The sequence below is a fragment of the Pipra filicauda genome, unplaced genomic scaffold, assembly GCF_003945595.2.
Source record: "Pipra filicauda isolate LSUMZ 115617 unplaced genomic scaffold, ASM394559v2 scaffold112_size3218982_pilon, whole genome shotgun sequence".
NCBI classification, from domain to species: Eukaryota; Metazoa; Chordata; class Aves; order Passeriformes; family Pipridae; genus Pipra; species Pipra filicauda.
Window position 1 is genome coordinate 1,320,121 of NW_024103574.1, and position 27,918 is coordinate 1,348,038.

The window sequence follows — 27,918 nt, forward strand, 5'->3', positions numbered from 1 at the left end:
CAGCTGTACTTTATGGCATTACTAAAAACCTTTGCTTTTGTCACCTGTGGTCAAAATTTATCCTTGGCGAAATTCCATTGACTTAAAACAAGTTTACACCAAAGAGGAATCCAACTCAGTGCCTTCAGGTAATGAAACATGGCACAGAGCCTTTGTGCTAAATATATTTTTTTTCACTCTAAATTCATCTCTCCTATGACTTACAGCCTAAGGGACTTCAGCTCTTTTTGTCATTAGCTACAGAGGATGAAATTATTTCTCTTCTTTGAAAAGGAATACATCTGACCCCTATACTCTCTCTACACTATAACATAACCAGTAGTAAAATAACAGCATTGATTCATGCAAATATATTTCAGTGGAAGAAGCTTATAAAAGAAAAACACTTGCAGAAACTCAATACAATTTTCATGTGAAAACAGCAACTGTTTTTCTAATAGCAGATGCTCTGTTTTTTCTTGAGACACCCCAGAATCACATTCGGGAATGCTGTGTTTGGGGTGCTACAGCCCTTAAAGTCCAATCTTTAGTTAACTAAATATGCCCTTTTCACTTTCTTATTAATTAAAGGGATCAAAAGTTCATGTTATTTTTAAGATAGACTACAGATGGAGAACCTAAGAAAGAGTTAATAAGGGCCTGCAATACAGAAAGGATATTAAAAGATCTACAAGCAAAATCCCAATTCCCAATTCCCTTCAGAAAACAAAAGAATTATTTTTAGCAAAGTATTTATAAAATAATTATGTGATGCTTAGAATTTGTTAAAGACAAGTTTCTCTTTTAAAAAAACTTCAATAAATTTCCTTAGAAAGACAAGGATTAATGCCATTCCCCATTCTGTGCCATAAAATTTTCCGCAAAATTACTTTTCATCACTTGAGTACTTCCCCCCAGAGACCCTCAGCAATGCTGCCATTTGCCTGCATCTACGCAATTCCAGTACTGCATTGTGGGCCTCATATTCTTAGGATTCCTTTGGCATCACCCAGAGTCAGTTTTAATCAAAGAACCAGACATTCATGTTTAGTGATAAATGCTCTGGTTCAGCAAACACTTCAACATACATTCAGTTGTTTTGCTAAATCAGGACCCACAACCCCACATCCTACTGTTCCACATGGGCCACATGGGTACAGAATTGTGCAGAATTCTGCTGAAATTCAACTGTTTTTAGCTTGAGAGCCTTGCTGATACAGGAAAAACATAGTCTGCTCAGTTCAAGCCATTCCAAGTCTGTGACACAATTACCTCTTTGAAAATACATAACCTTTCTCTGTATCCTGACTCTTTAAATTCTTCAGAATTTTTGCGTGGGTTTGGAAGAAAAAAAAATACTATTTACGCATAAACCACACAGAAATGGCACAGGATTTGATTCAACTGAGTTGGCTGGAAGACAGACAGAAGGCCAGATTAAAAACATAATTTACAGAGGAATAGATCACCAAACAGCAGTGCTGAAGAAACATTAAGTCAGGGGACCCACAAATTCAGTCTAGCTCTCCAGTTTTGATCAATCTTTGTATTTAAATTGCTCAATTAAAAACATTATTTGCTCTTCAGAACTTATTACTTCTTTCTGTGTGAAATGAAGATTAACTATCTTTTTTTATATATATTTTGACATCTCAAAGTTATCTCAGCAAGCTCACTGACATGAAGTTAGGAATTCATCATTTGGTTCCCTATCAGATGAACAATCTGATATTAAGATGCTTCAAATCACCATCAGGGTGCTGAAAGAATATTTAAAAAATAGAACAATTTCCACCTTAAAAGCTAGTCAGGGGTTCCTAAACAGTACTTCTCAGAACTGAGAGTACATTAGCCTCTCCTGAAAAGAGCATGACCATTCCCTTGCAGCCCCTGCAGGGGGGCTCCCAGCCTTTCCAACATGGAGCATGGCAGATGGCACAGCACGAACCAGCCCCTCTGCTCCTCCAATTCTCCTCTGAGATTGCAAGTCTTCAAATGTTCCAAATCCTGGTTAATCTCATCCTCAAAAGTCTGGCTATGCAGACCATAAAGGGATACCAGTGGGTGGTTTTACAAGGGAGGCAGAAACCAGCTAATCATGAGAAAGAGGTAAAAGGAAAGGGAGGTACAGAGTCAAATCTCTATCCATGCAGAAGCTGCAACCAGCCTGTGCTTTACTTCAGTCCTAAAAATTCAAGAGCCAACCTCTGTCCCTTGGTTCTCATCCTCTAAACAAAATTTAAACAAAAAACCTCCACACATCTGGCAACAAATACTTTGGAGAAAAAAATAAAAATTACAATTTAATTACATCTGGGAAATACCCAGCAAACACTGTTTAAAGTAGAAGGAAATTTGTGTGAGTGACTTAATTGGTATTAATTTCATTTTTTTAATATGAAATTTTTAAAATTTCTACTTCCAGTGGAAGGCTTTTCTGTTATGCTTTGAATGATTTTATATTGCTTTTTGAAACACAGTGTTCAAGGTCAGGGGAAGTTCGTCTTTAAAAAAAAAGATGTCATGACAAGGTCTGTTTCTTCCTGTTGTTACACTTATTAACATGGCACCCATCACCACCATATCTGGGGGGCACAGATCCAAAAGATACATCTTACAAGTGAACAGTCTTATTGAAAATGAAGCACACATGCTCTGACCAATGTGAGATTACTTATAAGAACAAGTACGTAAAAAGAAAGGAAAAAAAAAGCTAGGATAACAATACAGTAGAGAACCAGGGAGTAAAGAGCTGTTGAAAGAAAACCATAGAGACAGACCTAACGCGAGCAGATAAACCAGTCAGTAAGCTCAGTATTACAGAAAATGGGTAAATTCTTCAATATATCCAATTCTTACAGGCTCTTAAGACATCAGCCTGATCACAACCATGAAACTCTGTCACAAGGGGAGAGGTGTCTACAAGGCAAGCACAGGCAATACCCAATGTCGGGGGGCTGAAGAAAAGTGAACATAACTACATGGGCAAATTCTGGTTGGTTTCAGATGCCATGGCTGCACTGCTTTGTCAGCAGTGGGAATGAGTTGCACCACCAGAGGATCTAGCCCAGAAGGCTGGAACGAGACCTTTGACCAGTGTAGATCCACAGGCTATATCACCCTTCTGTCCTCTTTCCAGTTGAATAGTAATGTAGGAAAGAAAAAAGAAAAATAGAAGTTCAAGTTAAAAACTGTTTCCATTCCTTCATGGAAGAACCTGTCCTGTTGAAGGTTTGGCCCTCAGGGTCTAGGGTAGATACGTGTTTCAGCTGTCCTCTAAGACATCAAGACATGCATCGTGCACCCAACTGCACAAATTTGCCAGCAAGTAAAAAAAATATGTTTCAGCCTTTGATTTAAGCTACATTAGGACAGCATATTTTTGCTCCAAGATTAAAAAGCCAGACTTGCTTATGAGGTTATCCAAGGCTGTAGTGTGCACAGTTCTGAGTGTTTTTGTGTGGAGTTCCTACTGTAGGTTGCCAGACCTTAATTTAAGCCCACTTCAAAAACATAATTCCTTCACTGAGGCAGATAGTTTGCCAGCAGTTCTTCTCTCCATCCTGCCTTGGACTATTCACGAAGAAAAATCTCACAGTAATCAAGGTTTTCTTTGTAATCTTTTTCTGTTATATTGAAGCTGTATAAATACAAGCTTACAAGAAATCCGTATATAAGATAAAAGCTAATCAGATTCAGATTAGCATTTAGCTACATACATCCAGGCAGTATGAGGAGGTAGAAAAACAAATATTATTTGAATATTTATACAGACCACTTTCAATGCAGTTAGTAAGGTGTACTTTTCAAGTATTAGCACAAAAAACATGCAGATCTGTGGCTCAGCTTTGAATATCCATGTCTGTGCATCATGTCTTAAAACTCCAGGGTTTTGGGTTTTTTTTGATATATATTTAATAGATTAGCACCTTAAAAAGCAAGAATAGAAAGAAATAAACTAAATACAGATTCTGTCTAGAAGCTCACCTATACCTGAAAAGATAAGAATGCTGAAGATATTGTAAAGTCAGCAAAAAACCCCAAGACAACTGCAGCAGAGCCAGTGTAGGACTGGCAAACAAAAGAAAGGTGTGCTTTCCTGCAGCAGCCTCACTTCTTCAGAAAAAAAAAGTAAGCTGGAAAAAGGCTTAATATACAAAAATCAATACCCTAGGGAGGTGGCATGCTGCCCCCTGCCTCCCCCAGGCTTCACCACAAGCACGCAGGGATTTTATTTATACTTCCTAGCTTTATTTAGACTTCTAGTTTTATTTATACTAGTACATTAATGGTTCAAGACTGAAAGAGCACGGGTTCTGTACACTGGTAATTAAGAGCCAAGCCTGATCATCACTCTGACCACTGCTCATGGGCCTCTGCCACAGCTTTTTCCACACAACCCATTGCTTGCTCCCACCCGTGTTTCACCTATAGCCACAAACTTCCTGCATTTAAAGTATAACTGTTTGCGTTAATAGGACTCAAGAAAGTTCCAAAAGCTCTACCTAAATAACCTTCAGCTGTCCTTCCTCAGTTTTAATTACATCTGCCTGACATCTCTCTCTCCTCTTCATCGAAGTCCCTCAGTTCTTTATTGCTCTTATCTTACTGCACTCCTTATACACTGTAAAGGACACTAACTAGATGTTCTCGTTAAGAACTTATTGAAAACATAAAAAGCGTGGAGGAAAACCAAAACCCACAGGACAGGCACAGCCAAAACCCACAATGACAGAGCTTTCCCACCTTCCCCTAACCAGCTGCGACCCTTTCTACTCCCTTCACCTATGTTCTTCCCATGCAGACAGCAGGAAGAATCAGTCTCCAAGAAAATAATAATTTGAAACTAGCTCTGCTCCACACAGGGTGCTGGACTAGATTTCCAGAGGTCCCTTTCAGCCAAAATAATTCTGTAGCTCTACTTATGAATAAGCATTTGATCAAATCCAAGGCTTTATAAGAGTTTGTTTCAAGAATAGTTGCCAGAGGAAAACACAGAATTGGGGAGTAAAAAAAAAAAAAACAAAACACAATAAATTTCAAGAGACACGTTAAGGTTTCTGAACACTGAAAAACTTTCTAACAGTAGTACTGTGTTTGATAACACTTAAATTAATGTGTTTTAATTAAAGCATAAAGAGGTAAGCTGACTTGTTAGGCAAGCAATTTCCTCAGCAGCAAAACAGAATTGTGGTTGTAATAAATTAAAAAAGCTTTTATTTTTCTACACCGGCACTTCCTTTTAAAGGAGATTTTTACACATCTATAATGATTCAGATTTGCTCCAAGTAATGGCTCTTCTCAGCCAAGACCAGCATTCAAGTCCTTGGCTCCAGCCACAGACACACTCAGACACGCCCTGAGAGTTCATCTGTAACGAAGCTATCGCAAAATGTTACCATCACGTACTGTTAAACAATCGAAGTCACTAATGTTGGATGGATGCCCTTAGGAGGTCAAACCCAGAGAAAGTCCCACAAGGCTTGAGGGCTTGAAACAACAGTTTTCCACGCTGATGATGAAAGGAAGCCAAATTGTAACACATTTAATTGCTCAGCCCTGTCTCTTCCAAGGCTGGTCATCTTTTCCACAGTGAGGACATCTCAGATTTAAGCAAGCCATCTGTCCACTGTGCACTTTTCCCACTATCTCATTTTGACGGACTGTGTGTCCACTTGGCATCTTCTCCAATGACCCACACCGTATGCAAGCCGGAAACATAAGAGGCTTCCCCTTGCAACCACAGAAAGAACTCTGACAAACAAACATACTGAGAAGAATCACTTCAGCTCTTGAAGAAACTACAGTATAAACTAGGTACTTGAACTCCACAGATCTTTCCTTTCTCTGTCACAAGTTATTGCAACATACTGTTTTAAAAAATCCATAGGCCAAAAAGCGGGACAGGAGAAATCCCCACAAACAGCAATGCATATTCCTAATTACAAGACCTCCAGCAACACTGACAACTGTTATTAAAAGGTTTTTGCCATCACCACTGATAGTTCAATATAAAACAGATTAGACAACTCTCAGGAATGACCAAGGTGAGGTTTATCCCAACAAGGTAGGAAGGATGGATGGACTGAGTGACCTATTATGAACTTTTCTGGGATTTTGTCAGACATTTCTTTTTATGAAGTCAAATAATTGTGACTTAATTCCAGATTATAGGTCTTGAAGCTGGAATGGAGCTGGTAAACCCTTTCAGCTCAGCTCTGTAGAGAGACTCTAGCTCAACTTCACTAGCACAACCCTGCACCTGGGGTAATAAAATCTAGCCTCTTGACAGAGCAAATAGTTCATCATGCTGGCACAGCTACCCTGCTTCCTCTCCCAAAGGCTTCCATAGCAACCCTACCCTACATTCGTGCACCATGCAGTTCTCTTTCTTTAAATAAATAGGTAAATAACCTAAATGACTTACATTACTACTGCAGTTCTTAAATTATTTTAAGGGTGAACACAGGTGCAAAAAACCATTCTTATAGGAACAGCATTGTTTCTCACATCATATATGATGCAGTTATAATCACAATAGTTTTATGTAAAACCTAGATATAAACATAAACTTAAGCTGACCTACATTTTTCCAGCATGAAAAAGTATTTTTGATAAACAATTCTGAAGCTGTACAATAGGTTACATTGAATGCATAATTTACATAATACCACCTACCTGCAGCTGCAAAGCACCAAACCATCAAAGCAAACACTGAAGTCACACAACTTGAAGACATTTTTGCAAATGCTGTATCTTCTCAAATCAATTCCCTTTGTAGCTCTTCATGTAGATTTGCTTTCTTTGAAATTTGTGGTGTGCTTTGAAATCAAATCCTCCAGACTTTTGATTGCCTACAGAAAGAAGTAAAAATACATATTAATATAAATACAACTTACAGAAATGTTACTAGACATATAAAATTGTCTCTCTTGTAAGAAGGAAACAGAATTCTTTCTTAAAGGGTATCTGGCATTTTACATTGCCAGATACCCAGGAGCCAATAGCCTACTATTCCTCCTGTATTTCAGCACTTCTTTGCAGCTGTTGCTCTCTCATTTTATACACTGTGCAAGTTATGATCTAATTGGAAGTGAAACCCCAGAGTCCCTTCTGTCAACTAATACCGAAGTCCTGTTGAAGCCTGCCAATGGTACTCACACCCTCAGACATGTTTATTTTAAGTAATCAGACTTTCTCTGGGATGTAAAAACATTTGTTTGGTTATTTATCTGCTGGTACCTTTATTATAGCATGGAGAAATGTTTCACATATGCTCTAGCTGATTTATGGGTAACTCAATAAATTTAACTCATCATTTCTCAGTACGACAAATTCTGAAAACTCTTCAATGCCACTTGACACTAAATATAAATACAAAGCTGTTCAGAATCTTTCTTTTAAGAGATTTCAGGACATGATATACCAGGTCAGTTAAACAACTTTATTGTGCTATACAAAAAAATGACGCCTGCAAGGCTTAAAAACACTGGAAATTCTGGACCTAGAATTTCACACTGTAGATTTTTGAGAGAAAACACCAGATCCACAGTATCTTCTTCCACTTTTTTTTTTTAACATATTCTCAGTCATCTAAACATCTAGAATAAGACTACCTATCAAGAAAGTAAGGTACCAGAATGTGGGTATTGTGTTCAGTCAAATAAAAAAATCTTATTTACTTTATTTCACTGCCAGCCTTCTGGAGCAGAAGATGACAGATGGTGCCTTGGCAACCACTAACACTCACCATAAAGCAACACAAGCAACTACAAACCACCATCACAGCTCTAGGTGATAGGAAAATGCTGAGTCAGGACTAAAAGCATCGAAACTGTGGCAACATGAATAGCATATAAAAGATTCTTGCTGACATTAAAATGGAATGAAGTACAAAGACAAAAGGCTGGGCTCCATTATACAGCGTGTGCCACGTTGCGCACCATCGAAAGTCTGCACAACAAAAACCTGCACCTAGACCTGCACTCCCAGGGCTACGAGGAAAACACCAGGAACTCCTCTGCAGCATTTCTCCATGGGTTTATTCAGCAGGGACATTACTTAGATCATGCTCCCATCAGCAGAAACCTCTCATTCTTCAGCAACATTTTAAGGCACAGAGTTGTACAGAAATAGTGAACACAGGGAAAGAATGGGAGAGAAAGCAATGCTGCTCAGAATCCCATTCTGGCCTGACCACCTAAATGTGTTAAAATGTCAAGTTTCAATTCAACTTTGATTTGGGAACGATAATTTAAAAGGGAAACAGAATACATACACATTTCCATCGGTATGAGTGATTTGATTCCTACTGAATCCACTGACCAGTAACATTTACAAGGTATAACTCAGAGCAGGCAGTATATGAAAATTCAGAAGAACTTTCTGAAGACTGAGCTCACTTGCTTGAAGATGTGCACTCACAAACTTAAAAAGGAGGGCAGATATCAAGCCATGTGAAAAGGCGACAAAATGACAGTGAGTCTCATGACTTTAGGACGACTGATATCCAAGCAGTCAGCTACACAGCTGCAACCCAGGTCAAAAGATTGACGAAATTGCTACCAATAACTCACTTAAGAATAAGCCTATTAAGGAGGCAATTTGTCAGTATTTTGCAAAATCTGATCATCCTCACCTGTGACAGGAGTCAGCTACAAAGCTACTACTAACTGACCATCTGACTATACCAAAGAGAAACAAATTTAAAAAAAAAAAAAGGTGTGAAAAATTCAGTTGTGGTGCAAAATCTCCTGGATTTTGCTTCAATATGAAACCTGCTGTCACTAAAAGAATACGTGAAACCTGCAAAATAGGAAAAGCTGAGGCAGTCCACAAAATAGGGAAACATTTCCTTTGAAATAAGAGAAGAAAGCTGTGCAAAGGGATAAGGAACCTAAACTATTTATCCAAGAAGTAAACACAACTGCTAGTCAACTTGAGATTAAAAAGAAATTTCCGAGAGAATCATCTTTTCCTTTGGGGTATATCTGCATGGCTATTTTTGTAACTGAGATCACAAAAGGGCATATTAAAAGTATAACCAAAAAATCCCAATGAGGAAGAGGAAGAGAAGACAACATCAGAGCTTTGGGTTTACTAAACAATGTTTTCGTGCTTTATACTACCAGCTACAAGGAAGGCTGGTAAAAGAAGACATCCACAGCCAGAGCCATAGAAGACTAAGAGGCGCTGTTTGCTGGGGCCATTTTCACTGAAGTTTGCTGTTGTAAAGGCCACTAGTCCTGGTAAAAGCAATGGTCCAAAAAACACAAAGAGCCTGTTTCGTTGAGAAATATCAGTTTGCAGATGCAATGGGGAAGGAGCACTGCTGGGGACATAGGAAGAATCTTACTACCACTAGATTTTATTAGGTTAAAAGGAAGACTGGGGGAATGGAAAAGGGGAAAACACATTATGAAGTACATGAGGACAAGTAGAGAAGACAGCATGAGGTTTTAATTTGGTTTAAATGAGAAGCCTCTGATGTCCATGAGAATTTTGATGCATAAAGCTTAGCTAGAAAACAGTGAAAAGCATGATGCTTTGGGAGGACACCAAAATGCGCTGAATAGAAAAACAGATAACATTGTTATGCTAAGCTAGAGGACAAAAGATGCTCCTTAACTCAGTGGTATTTATAGGAATCTGCATTTGTTAGAGCCAACAGCAATAAGCACAAAACACAGATCACTTGAGTACACTACTGTATCTCTCTGCCTTTCACTAATCAAAATAATTTTTTTCATAAAAATCTGCTACTCATCATCCTCAGAATCCCAGCCTTCCGTGGATTTTTTAAAGCTATTCTTTGAACTAAAATGTCACCTTCAATACTACAACATGACCAAAGAATTCACAGGTGAGAAGCATGCTGCTTACTCTTAAAAAAGCAGCTTTCCCTAGGGACATCCCAGCCCTCACTGACACGAACTCTCAGGCCATACGGCTCTGAGGTCTATGGATGGCTTGTTACTAAGAAATCACATTCTGCACTGCTCTGACACCAGTAGAAATGTATCCACCCCCACACCTGCCTACTGCTCTCCAAAAAGGGGATGGGACTCTGCTCTAAAGTGCTTGAAGAACTACAAATGAAAGTGACCCACTGTACACCCTAGGATTAAGCTCTGTCTTCAGGACATTTAAGCACTTTCCTACTCAGCCTATTTCTGTATTTCTGGCCAAGTACCTATTACACATTATTCTTCTTGAAATCAGTGCCACATTTATTGCTGAATTAGAATCTTTTTGTTTTATTTTTCCCTTTTATTTCTGTTCCTCTAACCCTCTTCCCCAGTAGTCACCACCTGTTTCATTAATCAGCACCTACCTTTCCCATACAAATTCTTCCCTTGCCTTAACTCTATCCTCCTCGTTGTCCAACATTTTCCTTTACTGCCTGAAGAACAACTTCCACTTCCTCTCCTCCTTATCTACCTGGACTCTGGTAGTTCCCTCCTCCCACACATGGTGCCAGAGGCAGCACAGCTCTCTACAACACTGCTAACAAACACTTCTCTACCAAAGCCAGCCAAAAATCCTCCTCTAAGTCACATCACAAGTCCCAACAAAGTGAATGGGGATACTTGAGTGAAGCCAGCAGGATCTGTCCCTTTGTGTTGTTTTGCCATAGCAACATGAACCCAAGATTCTAGGCCATCCAAGGCTGCCTTCACAGCCAAAGCTTTTTCACTTTCTGTTTGCTTGTTTTATGCATGGCAACCATTTAACTTATTTAACCAGGTTTTTTTCCCATTTGTCCAAGTTGGTTCCCTATGTGAATGCAATGAATACATGCACTCCATGTGTAAGTAAAAAAGCCAATCATTTGTAATCAAGTACAGTCAAGCTCAAGAAAAAAACCAACACAAATGGTTAGCTATACAAGCAGTTCTATAAACTTATGAACAGAACAGTTCTTGAAAGAGTTTATTTAATAACCCTACTCCTATTAAATATGCATTTTTGCAGATTTCTTTTTTATTAGATGACATTTATCCTCTGTCAATTCTCTGTGATTTGCACACATACAGGTCAGAAAGATGACTAACAGAATTAGCAAATATTCATGTGGAATTAAAAATATGTACTTTTTTAATGCCTATGTTCAAGGCATATACATGAAGTTCCACATTCAGAACTCAAAACAGTAACTTATTCATAAACTATTAAGGGGACAAACAACAAAGTGGTTTCGTTTTCAGGGAATATATGAATAGTAATAAAACTAAAAATCCTGACATATCAAAAGCCCAGGGAAAAAGTAACTCTGATGTCCTGCAGTTCACATGCTGCTGTGCTTGTAATGGGACATTGCAACAAGTCACAGTTAAAGGCTATGGGAACTGGATAAGTGCCAAGGGAAGATGCTTTATGCCATTTAGCAATTGTGCCCCTCTACTCCATGTGACTTTTGTTTTAACATTTTGTTTATTTATTTTCTTATTAATATATTACAATGTAGCCTGTCAAATTACAGGAAGCTGAGGTTGGTTTTGCTACCTGGTACATATTTTGCCCACAGCTGGCAAGAAGATCCAGTTTGGAAGAGGGTGTCTATTCTCAGTATCATTTCACAACCAACTTTCCCTTCAGCTTCACAATATTTTTTTTTTTTAATCACCTGACTTCATTACTGTGAGTTTAGATGACACCAGACACTGGAAGTTTCAGCTGAATAACAATTGCACAACACAGCACCAAAGTAAGAGACAGTTTGCAGAAACAGGACAAAAATTAGTCTGCTGTATGTTCTCAGGACTCCCCTTCCCCCCACAGAGAGGTATGCAGCTGAATCTTCCTAGGCTGAGGGGCAAGGTTCTGCTTACCAAGTGTAAACAAGAGAACAGTCTCTTACAGGATCAGGATGCAGGAGGGTTCAATAGGTGGAAGGGAAGGAAGTGCCTTCGGGAGTCTTTTAGTGGAAGGAGTATCCAAGACTCTTCCACAAGGAGTAGACTGGAACAGATTGCTTTTTGACAGCAGCAGAAATTCCTAGAGGTTACTGAACCTCTACAGAAGGGAGCACAGACAGCACTTCAGAGTTAAACAAGACCAACACCCTACATACAAATTCAGTACCAAATCAGAACTTTTCTACCTTAACGTAGAGCCCTCAGGCACATCCTACATAGAACATCACTAACAGGACTGGAGAAAACAAGATGCTGGATGCTGTACAATTCTTGTACTATAATGGCTCAAGCCATTACACTGTAATGGCTCAAGTAATCTGCCATCTACTGCCAGCTTCTGCCATGTTATTTTCTGTGCAACTCACAAGTAGTCTATTCTTTCACAAGCAAAAAAGTCATGACAGTACCCCCATATGGCCACAGCAGTGACCCTGTAACACCCACCTAGAAAGACAACTACTTTAAGCATTCTGCTTCCATCTTCTAGTTAAAAGATGGATGAAAAATCTCACTGCTCCTACAGGGAATACCAGCAGCACAATTATACGCCATCCTCCTGATACACACTCAGATAGCAGAAGAAGAAAAAAGCAGAGATGCCTAGAAACATACATACATAAACACATGGCAACCCAAGAAATGTCAGATGTATATTTAAATAAAACTCAAGTTCCCACCAAACCCAATTAACCAGTACTATCTTCACCACAATTAACAGAGAAACCAGGCTCACATTTTTTAAATGGGACTTGCTGATTCTGAAAAGTTTACCCCAAAACAAAAGGGTGCACTAGAAACAGGAATCTTCAGGCTTAGCAAGATGATCATAAATTGCATGACAAAAAAATCTCTATAACCTTTCCTTCTCACAGTTAAATTTCTCTGGATTAATTACTTACTTTTCTATGGTTTCTAATTGGAAACAGAATAGGTTTCCTGGCACTGGGCTATCTTACTCTTCACGAACACAGTAGCAGCCAACAACCTCATAGAAATTTCATTTATCTTAAGTTTTACTTGGCTCAGTTTCTAATTGCACACCTAAACTAAACAGATAACAGCTCTAATGCACCTATCAAGACAGATATGACCCTAGGGAAGGTACCTCTGTAGAACTGAAGCCACAGCAGTATGTAAAGCTACCAACAACTCAGCAAGGCTTCTTCCACTCCGAGTAAAAGGTTTCAGCATATTACTCTGTCAATGAATGCTTCACACTGTTATTTTTTTCAAGACTGAACTCCAAAACCTTAGAACTGCATCTAGAAATATTCTGCTTGGGACCTTCCTGCCAGGAAAAAAAACCCTAAATCAATCACTGGTGGTTTTAAAATCTTGAAATTATATCTACACATTTAGAAGAGTAGTTTTGAAACCATGACCTAATAAATACCAAAAATTGTCTAGGTTAATTGTGAGAAACCCACAGAGAGTAATGATGAAAAGCAAGACTACAGCATTTACCATAAATTTGCTATATAAGGATGCAACCCTCTTTGGGAAGGGAAAAACAAACAAAAAATAAGTGGTTAGCAAATAAGTGAACAGGATTGAAAATCAGTGCTTCCCACTATACAGGAATTGGATAAGGTGATACAAGCCAGCCCTCCCCCCTGCCATGGGCCATAAGATACTACAGGATGTAAATTAACAAGTTAGAATATTAACTGCTAGGTATTTTAAAGTTAATTGCATGCATTATCAAAACCACATTTTGGAAAAAAAGCCAAATGAACAAAACAGAACAACAAAAGAAGAATTTTGGTCTCTAAGGCATACTCTAGTAGGCAGTTAGATCAATAGATTATTTCTTAAGGTTGTTAAACAAGAATGCAAGATAAACACATTTGTCAAAAGTTCAGTGTTACCCACTAAACTTTCAGATGCTCATCTTACAGATAGGAAACTTCTCCCACACAAATAGGGAAGACCTTAAAATGCCACACAGTTAAAAGAATGAGTCAAAAGGAGTTTCCCTTTGTGTAGGGGTAATCTACCCTCTCCCTAACTGTCTGTTATATAACTGGTATAATTCAATTCGTTGGGCAGAAAAACATGTTCAGGTTGGGGCAAAACCTTTTTTCATAAAAATTATTATTTACAAGCACTTCAATGAGTATTTGTTTCAGTCAAGATATGCATCACTATCGCATTCCACTCAGAATGGAGATACACTCCCATAAAATTGTTACCATTCAGAATTTCCTTTAATCATTTTACATTAAATGTACAATCAAAGACTGCAAAAATCTTTGAGCACAAGTATAGGGAGAGGGAAAGCCGGAATAAATTCCTATATTCTGAAAAATAATCTGTGCATCTTGTATGCCACTACATCTCATCACTGGAGTGAACCAAACCACCAGATCCCCAGGTATTCAGAAACACTGATCACTTGAAAGGAGGAATCCCTTGCTGGAGGGAGGAACTAATCCATCACAGAACACGAGCTGTACATACTGGGGGAGTGACTTGGTCCATTAATGCAACAGCCTCAAAACAAGAAAAGGTCCATCTTTTCAAATTCCGCGACAGCTGTTTTGTAATTCAAATCATTGTCAAAACAATGTATTGCATTGGTGATAACACACTACTATAGTTCTTAGTCATGCTCTAGTCAAATGCAGCCACAGTCTAACAAATTACTTGTATAAATCTAAGACAAAAGAGGACATATTGGTCTTCAATTCACCTCCAGCTTCCTGGTAAAGAAATATACACGAATTCAGCAGATTTATACTATACAATAAGCTCACGGGATACTTTGGGATTTTTTTTATTGTTCCTCACACACACAATAAACCTCACTGATTTCCAACAGAAAATTACTGTGCTTACAAAGGAAATCAGAAAATAAGTGAATTGCCATTATTCTTCAGAATCATTAACAACACCTTATGTATCACAGACCCTACTGCCTTCTGTGCAGAAAAACAACCTACACACAGGAGCTCTATAATTAACCTGTTTCAGACCCGTGACCTCTAGATAAGCTATTCTCCTGCAACCTAAACAGGTCTCTTGCAAGGTCACAACTGAAATTATTTAAAAGAGGGATCCTTTCCAGCTGAATCCCAAAATATTACAATGTGTTGCAACAGGAAAGAAAAAAGAAAAAAATCTGAACTTGGCCAACTAGTGTACTGAAATTAGACAGACTATTAAAGAGAAGTGATAAACATAATGGAATTAAATTTGTTAATGATAAAGAGGTATAGCCCATTTTAAAGTACTACTCACAGAATGAAGACAGAATAATTATTTTCATATTTTCCTCAAAAAAACCCATTTATTTCATTATAGATACGTCAGAAACTTATCTATCTTCCCAGACATAATCATTTTTAAGCAGTACAAGTCAACAATACTACATTTACAATGCAATATATAAAATGTTCTCTGCTGAACTGGACAAATCTGACTAATCAAGGTCACAAAGTAAGTTCTTTCAAAAAAAATTATTTTGTGATACTGGAAATTAAAAAATATGGACTATAAACAGAAGAGGCAGCTTTAAAGTCCCTCCTTCATTGATTTTCAGAGATAAGTAAATCTGTTTCATTTTGGCTACCACAGGGTTAATTGTTGCTGTAATAGCACAAGAAATGCTGCTCTGTTGGATGACTGCCAGCACATAAAAATGTGAATCCACAGTTATGGATAAAGCAATTCCAATTGCACTACTTCTTTGCTAGTACATTTTTATGGCAAAACATGCTTCTATTCATGAAGTGGCTAGAAACTAGCATACCGCTGTTAATCACCACAAATATTACTGCTATAGAAGTAATGCCTATTTATAATGCACAAATATTTTGTGGATCTAGATCAAAAGTAACGCGACTGCAAAGATATTTGCAATCTGTATCCCACAGAGTATTTTCTGAGATTCACATAAATTGCCCAAGACTTGGTAACTCATGCCTTAAATGTTAACAGAATATTATTGGAGGTATCAAACAAAAGAACTGTAAGATATATCAGGCAAAGCTTTACTGCTATTTTCAAATAACACGAAAACAGAAATCTCACTTTGAGATGCTGAAGTGTGTAATTTGTAAAGTCAGAGAACCACCTGGGGAGAAAGTTTTTTTACTCCATGAAAGCAACGGAGGAGGGAGATTATCAATGGAATTTAGCATACACTGTTTTGTACCTTCAGCAGCTGGCAACAACCCATAATGCCCTTAAGAGAAGAATGCATGGCCACTGGAATACACATATACCTGGTCACTGAAACAGTGGGAAGAAAACTCATATTCATTTCATACTTCAGTATGCAGTCAGTGCCATTCCAGAACCGGAGGAGCTTACATCTCTTCCTTTAAACCTGACCTGGGACTGTCAGTTCAGTTGAACTACATTTTGTCTCCACTTGCTCTAACACCTAATGCTGGGAGAATATACAACTGCTATCACTCACAAGCAGCAAATTGGCTACTCCGTGAAAAATGCTCCCTGGCCATGTTTTTATCCCACCATCAATAAAAGATGGCTTAACACCAAGTATTAGCAGCAAGATATCTCACATTTACAGAAGGGTAAGAGTCCATTCCCCAGCTTTTACTGGGGAATAGCTGACATGATGCAAATTCCCATACTTCACTTAGCATTCAGCCATCTGTATGCATATCCATACCTTACGTTTGCCATTGGGCTGCATCCGACTTCACAGACCAGAAAGCAATATGGTTTGATGCAAGTCATACACAAAACCTTCTCTGGTAACAGCCTTTACATCAGTATTCCTGGTACAAAATACTTAACCAATCATTACACCAACACAAATCCAAAAGGAAAATCATTATTGATCTGTGCTGAAAGCGTCAGTTGACCTTTACAAAAATAAGCTATTAATGACTTCTTAAAACGTAAGAGAGTATCTAAAAATATTTTCTCTTATGGAAACCCTAAATACTAGAAATAGTTTCTTGTGAGAATACAACTTCTTTGCAACTCAACTTTAACTCTCAGGATGTCTATATACAATCATAAATGTGACATTGTAATAGTTTCACTGTGAAAATATTTTGTCTAGTTCGTTATCTAAAACTTAAGGGATTACTCAAAATATCATTCCTTAGGTTTAATTACTTCACTTCAAACATCTTCAAAGAGAAATTTCTCTCAAATAAACCTCTAATGCTTTTGCAAGTCCAGTTATGGCTAATATGACAAAAAAAATCCATTCAGAAGAGCGGGAGACAGGCCTGCTAGAGAAAATTAATAAATAAGGTTTCAAAAATTATGTGTTTATTCCAATGCATGAGGGGAGTCTAAGTAAATTGACATTCATTTTCTAAAGAAATACTATCACAAGTAGAGGCCCAAAGTTTTAACAAATTGCAACTGTGGTAGGAAGAGAGACTTGAAAGACAGAAAGTTTTGTGTTCCCCCTGCTGGTTTAGCAATTGACTCCAAACATGGTTCCTGAGGTAGGCATCAAGATGCTGGGGTATGAAAAGATGTTTTGCAGGCCAGGAAAAAAAACCTTGAAGCTTACTTCTTAAAAGAATTCAGATCCATGGTGGATATCATTTACACACTGACCAGGTGAGGCTCTGGACACACAAAATGTGCATCAGTATCAACAACCAAACGAGACCTCCCCAGGGACAGAAAGCATGGCAGGAGAGAAAAATTTGAAGTGTCACTTTAAAGTTAACAAGGTTGGACTGCAGCAAACAATTGGGGGAAGCAAGTTTCAGAGTAAAGGACTCTTCACTGAAGGAAGCCAACGACCTGCCCCCCGTTCAACACTCGTCCCTCCCTTCCTCCCCCAGCTGAGCACCAGCTGCAGCAGTTGGTGTCGGCCCAGGTCTGAGTCGAGGAGCAGCTCCTCCTCAGCTGGAACTCAAGCCCTGTAAGCTTTCACGGGTTAAACTGGAGCTCTTCAAACGAATAAGCATCTTCCAATTAACATTTTACTAACACTCTTGCTGGGAACACTTTAACAGGACACCAGTACAGTGCTAATTAAAACCCAGCTACCAACTCGTGTTGTGCCTGGCATTCATGGAGAAAAACATGGACTGTAAGAGAAATAAAGTAATCTTAGAAAGAAGTGATAAATAAATAGATTTTGTCTTAGGAAGATGTTTCATTTACATGTATAAGTTTAAAGTCTTCCACATACGAGACTACAATAGTATGAGTCCTCCAGGTCACTGTAAGACAAACCTAATTGGTGCTACAATTAATGAGCAGGCAGCTCTGTCACTCTGGGTTTTCTCCCCAGTGGGGGTCTAATACAAGCCTGTTCAATCTCATCAAAAAGAAAAAAAAAAAGTAAATAAAAACCTAGTTTGGTATAAATACAGATCCAACCAGAAAAACTTTTTCTTAGAACAAAATCATGGCACTTGTTCATCCAAGTGTCTAACAGGTTACAAACCTTATCAGGAGGTCTCTAAAAACTGAACTGTCCTGATGATACTACATTTGAGAAGAAAATAATAAACGATAGCAAGTAAATTTTAACAGCTACAGCTTAACAAAACTGAGATGAGTAGATTTATACCTGGTTACATCCACAGCAAGTGGAAAAGGTGTAACTACACATGCAGCTACACCTAAAGTCCTTTCTTTTGAAAAGAAGTAGTATCGCCTCCTGTGCTGTTTGATGCCAATAACAGTGATTTCAGAATTATAAGTGCACCTGAATCTGAGTAAAGTTCATATTTTAAAACTCACTTAATTTACATATAACTTTATTGGCACACTCTTATTATTACTAGAAGAGATGAACTGAGAAGGCTGCAGTGAATTGACGCCAGTACATTCCCTGCAAAACACGCAACAGAAAATCCCACAGGTCAACAGCTCCTCAGTGAAATGGCAATGACAGGACACGTATTATCCTCACACAAAACTCTCACTCTGCTCGTACACTGCGGAGTTCCCACCTGGCCTCCTGAATGACACGAGGACCCCGCACACACACCGGCGCGAGCATCCGCACAGGGCTTCGCTCGGTGCCCGCAACTCGCCCAGCACGTTCCAGCCAGCCAGGCACGGTGACTGTCGCCGGGACACCTGTAGTTTTCCCCCACCAGCCGCTCACCTCCCGGCTCGCTCCTCAGTTCCCACCCGGAGCCCGCGGTTCGCACGGTCCGGCCGGGAGCGCCGCTCCCAGCACGGGCTCCGACCGGCCCGGGCAGCTCCCGCACCCCGCGCCCGGCAGCTCCGCGGGGGCCCCCGGGACCGTCCCGCTCAGCCCGCCAGGCTGACACCCCGGGAGGCGCCCGCCCCAGCGGACGGGGCACCCCCGCGGGGCGCCCGGCCCGAGCCGCCGCACCCACCTGGCGGCAGGTCCGTCCACGCCGCGTCCCGCGGGGCAGGCGCGGGGCAGGCGCGCAGCAGCGCGGCTACGCCATGGGCAGCGCCGGCCGGGATGGGAGCGGACGGGAACGCAGCCCTCTCGAGGCTACCCAGCGCCGGCCACTGCTGCCCGGCCCGCGGTGCGCGGAGGGGGCGCGAGGAGGCGGGTGCGGGGGAGGCGCGTGCCCGCCCAGCCGGCCCCCAGCCCGGCCCCCAGCCCGGCAGTAACCCCGGCGGGGCGGGCGGGGCCGCCATTGGGCTCGGGGCGGGGCCGGCGTCGTGACGGCCGCGCCCGCCTCCGCCGCCCTCGCGCAGGGAGCGCGCGCCTCGGTCTCCGCGCGGCCCGTCCCGTCCCGCACCGTCCGTCCCCGAGGCCGTGAGGAAAGTCCCGGTGCTACACGCACGGCCCGACCGTGCCGACAGCCGGCGCCCCGAGCAGCCGGAGCACAGCGGCGATAGACCTCGCTCACGCCGCCCCGGGCGGCGGCACCGCGCCCCCGGCCCCCGCCGGCAACGGCTTTAAGTTACCGGCCTGGAAGGCGCGTGAGGCCGCGGGCACCGCGTCCGTAACGGAGCCTGGGCTGCACTCGGCCCCCGGCGTGACCGGCGGTGTGGCGGTGCCCTGCCCTGTGCTCCGAGGTACGTCCCCGCAGCCCCCGGCGGGCCCAGCTCCCACTGGCGGCGGGGGGCGCAGGGACTGAGCGGGGCCCCGCTGTCCCATCAGCGCGGCCGCCCCGACCAAGGGCAGCCAAAAACACTCATCAGAAGGGATCTTGGCTGACACCACACAGCTGACATCGTATACAGCTAAGCAAATCAGTCCAGATCACTCGAGAGTTATTACTTTATGGTAGAAAATAACAAAGTGTTGTTCACTGCAGAATGCACTTTTAAGTTGGTCAAAACACCCAACTGTCAAGACTACTGAGTTGGGGAGCCATATGTCATTAAGGGAGCTACACCATGGGTGAGGCCTTTCCACCTGTAGCCCCGTTCTAATTTTCTCTTACAGCAAGGATGGGCAGAGAGTTACTTTATGACACAGTCCTGCAAGACCGGTGTGCTCTTGGTACCTACATATCCTGTAAAGGTCATGGTAACAAGAGCAATACTAGCACTTGGCAAACATTAATACGGCAAAACTCCTGTCACAAAATTGAGCCCTAATCCTATTATTATCCAAATAAGCAATTATTCTTGTATAGGTATGGAGACCATGTGGAGATAAAGAGCAGTACAGAGGAGTTTCAGAATGTTTCAACAAAATTTTACTAGTTTAATTGGCTTTCTTGCTAGGAGGGGAGTTGATTTTTTTCACAGTGCTGTTTGACTTCAGCCCCTTTGTCCCCAGATCATGAATGCTGAATTCTTACATCTACCCAGGAGGTGTGTTATGAGTGTTCAGACACAATTTAGCCAAATTTGCAACCTAGATTAATGCCCTGCCACTTAACTTTGATCTGTACTGTTTGGATGAACCTTACTCATAAAGTTCCACTGCACATACCAAACATCAGTCAATGGCTGGGTCCCCCAAAGACTAGGTCTCAAAACTTCTGCGTTATCTGTATATGAGACCACTAGCAAGTAAATAACAAGCATTTAGTCTACATTAAATATTTCAGCAAACAGGCTTATAAAATCTGCAGAAACATGTAAAATACAAGTTTGGACTGCTTGTTGGCAGCATAAGCCAGCTTACAGAATTTTAAATTTATTTTTAGTGTTTGAAAAGTTGTGCATGTTGGAACATGACATATCTCCTCTCTTATCACTCCCGTATGTAGGATGCAAAATCTTTGCAAGAGAGGCGTGGAGGTGGGGGAAGTCCCTTCAAGAATGAAGAAAATTAATATTCTTTAGCAACATATGCATTTCAAGGCATATTTTGTGGCTACTATATTTCCACTAGCTGAAATTCCGACCACTGATTAAAAATGGGATTGAAATTTAAGCAAACCAATTATTTTTATTTTAATTACTCATTTGGGTCCCAGTCCTGCAAAGATTAAATCAAACAGATTAGGTTCACTCAAATAAGCAGCCATGAGAGCTGTTCAAGTGTGTGAAGTCAAATGTGTGCACACAAGTCCTGGCAAAATCAAATTCTTTGTACACAGGTCTGACTCCAGCCAAATTATTTTCACCATTTTCACTGATGCTGATAAGAACTGATTCTTGTTCAAGAGCCAATTCTGTTAGGTATTGACCATAGTTCAGGCTTTACACCACTTCTCCTGGTGTCTGAAAAAGTTCAAGACTTTCTAAGCACACTCAACAATGATTTTTAGTTATAAACTAATACGTAACTCAGTTGATGTATATAAAGATATATATTTGTATATGACAAATTGCCACATTAAAGTACAATTAGGAACATGGGTTGGCTCCCCCAGGAACATAATGATAGACAGTTGACTTTGGCAATTTTTCTTTATTTTTACATTTCATGGAAGAATAAACAGAAAACACCTAATTTCTATTAAAACCATGGAAAATTCTTGTAATCTTAACTATAGGGTTCATCTTTGCAGCTGAGGAACACAGTTATATATATAATTTGTATTTTTACTTACTTCTTAAGTATTTCCTGATCTAGTGATTAACTTCAGTCCAGGGCAGGGTTATTTTACTTAGCAGGCATTGGCCCAATCCAGCAATGTAATGTATTATCCTCAAGAAGATGTATGAAAGCTGTGACAGTTCACTTTTGCAGGAGGTTTAAATGTTTTCATGGTGCTACATAATTAAGCCTAAGCAAATGTAAAAACTCAAAAAATAGGCACCAAGTAAAAACTATTACCATCACTTGGCAGTTCTAATTTCTTTTTTTTTCTTTCTTTCCCACAAAATTCAATAGAGATACTTCTGTGGATAACAACTACCCGTTTACTATTCTCACAAAATTATAGACCAGCTTCAATTACTAACTTCACATTATAGTCATAGAGCTCTAACCTGCATCGAAGAGTCTGCTGAATTCAGGTCACCCAAGCCAAAAGCAGTATCAATCCTTTAAAATGGCATCCAATCTGAACTAACTAATCCTTCCCAGGGACAGGGGTTATTGATTTGGATACCATTCTATATTCACAGAATCACAGAATATCTGGGGTTGAAAAGGAGAATTAGAGATCACTTGTACTCAAAACCTTAGCATACTAAAACCAATACTAAACCCCATACTAAATTGCCTGGGTAATTTCCACAGTTTTAAGAATACAGAACCGTCTCTGCCTTTGTAATGATGCAGGACCAGGGCCTTGGGATAACCATGGAGCTGGGGCCTGTGTGTCCTTGGGACAGCACTGAATACACTTCCTGCTAATTAACATATTCTTCTGATGAACCCACTGCCACAAGTATAAGCATGCTTTAAAGAGTTGCTGCAGGACGTAGGCATCTGATGATCACTTACCTATTTATAGAACTATTTAAAAGTATTTTACGCACTAAAAGAAATGAAGGGTACAACAGCTCTACAAAAAGTTTATTCCCAAATTGACTTGGAGATTCTAATCAAAAGCACAGACTTCTATAAAAGAGCAACTTTGTATGAAAATGTTTTCTTGTCACAAAGTATTTCAAGATCACAGAAATGATTTTCAGACATTAGTAAGGACTAATTCTCACAAAACTCTGTCTGACTTCAGTGTCTAGATTCTTGTCAAGGCTAAAAGATAGTCCCAAACAATAAAGAACTAAAAAACCAAAATAATAATCAAAGATAGGAAGGACCACACTGTCCTAAGAACTGTTCCTGTTTGCTTTGAAATTTATAGATCATGTTCTACATTAAGGCAATACAAATTCTGTAATGCTGGATCCAGACAACAGGCCAGCAACTGTGTTCTTGAAATGCTAAAGAACCATTGATAGTTTTGAAAGTCTAGAAAAGAGTAAATATCCTAATTCACTAATTCCAAAAAGGAATGGATCCTGCAAGGATATTTTGTACATAAGACTGGTTTGGAACTGAGATTAAGCACAAGGAGTATGTTCAGATGAGTGCAGTCATTGCCCAGGACATCCACTTTGTCCCTCTCTGAGGTAAAATGCTATTATTTAAAATTAGCTTTCTGTTTTAAGCTGATTTATTTGTGATTTATTGTGCAGCTGAAAGCAGGGAATAGAAAGGTCTAAAAGGCTTCACCATAGGTTGCTAGATATAGGTTGTTATGATGCAGTAACTCTATTGTTATACTCATATGACTCTACCCACACAACCTTTAATATAAAGGTTCACTTAATAAAATTAAGCCATTAAAATCTTCTTAGGAAATAACTCATTAATACAAACTAATGAGGTAAAATTCTACATTCCTTACTGAATGATCCTGCATTCCTTGAACACCTAAAACTTTTGCCAAAGGTAAGTAAATGTTAGTGTTGAACTGTTAGGCTTGTCTACACTTGAATGTTACCTTGGATTAAGGCAGGGAGTGAATTTCAAGTGCACCAGCAAATCTGAGTAATTCCAAACACAGACAAGTCATGTATAGTGCAATCATGGAAGATACCATGGGGTTTAAACTCAAACCTGATGCTACATATCCAATTCAAATAACACATTCTTACTTTCAGATTTAAAAAAGGAAGAAAAAAGACAAAATCCCCCAGCATGACTAATCATATCATTTGTGCCTCCCATTCACCCCTGCTTGCCTTGTTTAGGCTCTTCTATACCCAGCACTCCTCTCCTATTGACTCTGATATGCCCCTTACCCTCCTTCCAACATTTTTCTGATAAGATGTTTATAGGCCCTCAACCTACCAAATGCAAACACAACAGACTAGAAGAGGGAGGAAAGAAAGAGAGATTATATGAGAGAAGGGAAAAATCAACAAAAGATCAAACAAGAAAAATGTGAAACTAGCATACCTTTACTGCTCAATCACTTCTTTCTGGCTGGATCCCATTCCTCATATTGCATGTTGTCTGTTTAAAGCCCAATCTGAAGTTTCATCAAATAGCCAGAAGTCAATAGATTACTTTAAACTCTTCAGTTCCAGACAATTCTCTTTATGTTTGATCATTACACACCTAGAACCTTGTCACATAAAAATTATTTAATAACATACACATGTACTTTCAGATTCAAGCCCACATATTAAATAACTCATATTCACCCCTGTAATACTTAAAATATGGAACTATATATATGACTAAAATTGCATATGTTGTTTGCAGGATTGAGTCCCAAACTGCTGTATTCTGTTCTGAACTTTATACTGCATGCTTGTGGTTTCAAGACCATATTATGGGTGAAACTCTTTGTAGCCAAGATGTAAATATCATAGGCTGAAATCTTCTCATGTCTACAAGGTCCTAATTACTTTATTATTTTTTATTTCTATAATTTCCATAGGGTGCCAAAAGTTTTACTGAAAATCATCAAGACAAAGCTGCTGCACAGAGAGCTAACAACTTCAATTAGCAAAGGTAAGTGAAAGAAAGGGATGCAACACAAAGAAAGGGAGGCAAGACAAAGTAATTGAGCATTGAAGCTTGACACACTGTTTAGATTATGTGTCTTGGACATTTTCTTTCAGCCCTTTTAATCTTTAGTGGATTTGTTTTTCTCTTTTTCTTCCCTTCCCAATCTGATTTGATTGCAAGGACATGATCCACTGGGTCATGATAAAGAAATAGATGGAGATTGAAGTACAGCCTGCCTCACAGATTAGGCAGAGCCAAAAATCAAACAGCTAGATAGATAGTCACTACCTTTCATGAAGTAGATTTCATCCAGCACAGTAAAAGTGCCTGAAATATGACTGCTTAAGCTACATTTCTGTCCCAAGATAAATAGGTTAGCTAGATGTTTAGAATCTAGCTATACATCCCAGCAAAATTTCATGTCAAGTAAACAAAAAAAATCAAACCTAAAAAACTTCAGAAAAACCAACCAACCCAAAAACCAGAAGTTGCAAGACCTTATTTTATTAAATAGAGCTACTGTTTTGTTATCAGTCTGTTTGCAAAGAGGTTTGAGGATAAGGAGGCTATGAGATGTTTATAAGGTGATACAGTATGATATTTTTATAGCCCAATTTAGGTAATCACATTTTAAAGCAGAGCCATAAAATGAGTCTCTCTTCAGTATACAGTGTTTCCAAATTTCCTCCCCACAAGAAAAATCACCAATTTAAACCTACTAGTTATATGAATTTAAATACCAATCTGTGGCAAAATTTTTGGATTTGGGAATTACCAAGTAATGTATTGCCCAGGGTCCAATTTATTTCTTGTTTGAACTCCAAAAGTTCAAGGAAGGAATTCTGCACTGCTGCTTTGTGCTCAGGTTTGGCACTGATCCTGGTGAACACAGCAGGAGAACACACCATTATTTTTCTTTTGCAAGAGAAATTACCAATACTACTGCAAAACAAATATGTAAAAGTGCCTTATTTTATACTTTTCTATGTGATTTAAAGTTTAGATCTAGCTGGAATTATGAATCAATGTAAAAGTTTTTCCTTCATGTATACAGTGCAGCATTAACTATTTCAGAGAACGTATTATTTTGCCTTTGTGTATATAGGAATTAGAATCTTTTTTGCAAGTGCTAGAGATCTCAATTTCATCCCTCCAAGTGATCTCTAATACATTACATTCCTTATTTGGCTTTAGACTGCTACTGATTAGTGCCTTATGTTGGATATTTGTTTGTTTTTCCCACGTGTTAGTTCATCGTCCCTGAAATTACAATAACACGTGCCAGGGAATGTGACCTATGAGTCTTAACTGTCCTTCATTGAGACTGAGTGGGGATGTAAGGCAAGTGCATACATATATGAAGGGTTTACACTCAAATTTGACACATAATTTGCTGCTGGAAGGCTTTCATATCATAAATCATAAATCATATCATGATTCATAAAGTATCAATTATTTAGAGTAGATGTGTGTGAATTGCTATCAAAATTCAGTCTTTGTTGCCATTTACACATTAAAAAAGCCAAATGCAAGTTTCTTTTTCCTTCAAATATACACAAAAGATAAGAGAGGTCTCAAGTAACGGAAGAGAGGAGGAAAACCAACCCAGCCTCCCATCTGCTCCTTAACAAAACCTTGAGAGGAAAGCCTTTCCACTTCTTGGGTCTCTTGATTGAACTAGTGAGCATAGGACTTGTGGAGAAAGGCAATCTTTCAACAGAGAAATCCACACAGATAAGTAGAAAGCAGCTGATCGACACCACCAATCATAGCACATATCTGAAGACAAAAAATGTGAAATACCAGTTCCCAAGCAGTCCAGAGAATATCCAGCTAGCTGTAGTTTCATTAATATTTCTCACTACAGGCCCAAACACAGCTGCTTCTTGTAACCCACCACCATTCCCTGTCTTGCACAATTTAACAAGAATTTTATGTATTTCTGAATTATTTGTTCCACAGAACTGGCAATGTCAAATATGAAGGCGATAATGAGCTGAAGGACATCAGCAAACTGAGTACGTCAGAGCCAGTGCCCCCAGTGTTAACACGTGGAAATTGTTTTAAAGCAGGGCCAGTCCAAGCCCCGCTATAGCACAGGGCTGAGAACTTTCTGTACAAAACAGGTTGCTTACATTTGCCACATGTGACCTGTGCATCTGTTGAACCATCTGTATTTTAGCAGACAGGCAACAGAATTACACACTGTTGAAAACCACAGACAAAAAGAAACAATCAAAGGCAAGTTATGCCGCTAGCAGATATCATAAATATACATATCCATTAAATTTGCTATTCAGGTCTTTCAAATTTTGCTGCTGCCTGAAGGTTTACTTTTATCTCAAGGACTGGAAGTTTCATTTGCCCCAAAATCTTTTTTTTTTTCCTTGGAGGTCTTTACAGGCTGGCATGGTACGTGCCCACCAACAGCAATATAGATCTACAGAAGGTCTCAAAGTTGAAGAATTCATACTTTTCTGAACCAGTCAAAATGTACCTAAAAAATTTCAACTTCTATAGGTTGTAAGAGACCAAAAGTACAAAGAAAGTAACATTATATACTTAAATCATCTTTTTGATACTTCATCTGTTCAATTCAATTGCTCTTGGGGGGGAAAAAGAAAAGAAAGAAACCCACAAATCATTTCTACATGACATGCTCTTTTTAAAACATGGAAGGAAAATATTTGCCTGCCCTAGAAAATATACTGATGCATACCAGTACACCAGAGAAATAGGAAAATCTATAAACCAGAGAGCTCTTTCTTACCTCCCAGATAAAGAAAACACATATTGCCTGGATATCTATATATTTAGATGTCAAGATATTTTGATATCAAGAGGCAACGGAAGCAGAATAGTTAACTACATTGAAAACTGCTCCTAATGTGTGAGCCACAAAACTATCACTATGAGGGTGAGAAAGGCCTCGTGCTAAAGAACATTGGCTGGCCTCCATCTGTCTCATCCTGTTTCTCCCATGAAATAGACCAACCACTTTGTTAATGAACAGTAATTAATTCCAGAAGGAATAGGGGATACAAGAACAGATTCCCATAATCATGCTTTTTGAAAAGCAAGACATATTAATTATCAGTATCTCTCTATTAACAACTACCCAGGTACAATAAGAAGGGGTACACAGAACGCAACTGTATTTGTTGAGGGTCTGATGTCTACACTAGACACACTTTATGGGGAGTTATTTCCAGCCAATTCCTGTGTGGACTGCACATCCATTAGTTTTTGGAGCATGTTAGG

The 27,918-nt window shown here is 39.6% G+C and overlaps 2 protein-coding genes across 13 annotated transcripts in view; one reads left to right on the top strand and one right to left on the bottom strand.

Annotated features, from left to right (window-relative positions):
- Positions 1–19,419, bottom strand: part of TGFBR3 (transforming growth factor beta receptor 3) — a 107,522-nt gene extending 88,103 nt beyond the window's left edge. Inside the window, exons 1-2 of one of the 4 annotated variants that reach the window (XM_027713482.2) lie at positions 19,199–19,419; positions 6,658–6,833 (exon numbers count right to left, since the gene is read on the bottom strand). In XM_027713482.2, coding sequence (XP_027569283.1) covers positions 6,658–6,718 — 61 coding nt within the window. In that variant the 5' untranslated portion in view covers positions 6,719–6,833; positions 19,199–19,419. Of the gene's footprint in view, positions 1–6,657; positions 6,834–18,960; positions 19,074–19,198 lie in introns of those variants that run through there. The other 3 variants (XM_027713443.2, XM_027713488.2, XM_027713458.2) reach the window with 3 other exon arrangements.
- A 136-nt stretch (positions 19,420–19,555) lies between these two features.
- The window catches only part of BRDT (bromodomain testis associated), a 51,083-nt gene continuing 42,720 nt past the window's right edge, over positions 19,556–27,918 (top strand). For 8 of the 9 annotated variants that reach the window (XM_027713322.2, XM_027713336.2, XM_027713331.2 and 5 more), the window contains exons 1-2: positions 19,556–19,856; positions 24,587–24,660. The gene's annotated coding sequence lies outside the window, so the exon portion shown is untranslated. The remainder of the gene's footprint in view (positions 19,857–24,586; positions 24,661–27,918) is intronic. The other variant, XM_027713403.2, reaches the window with a different exon arrangement.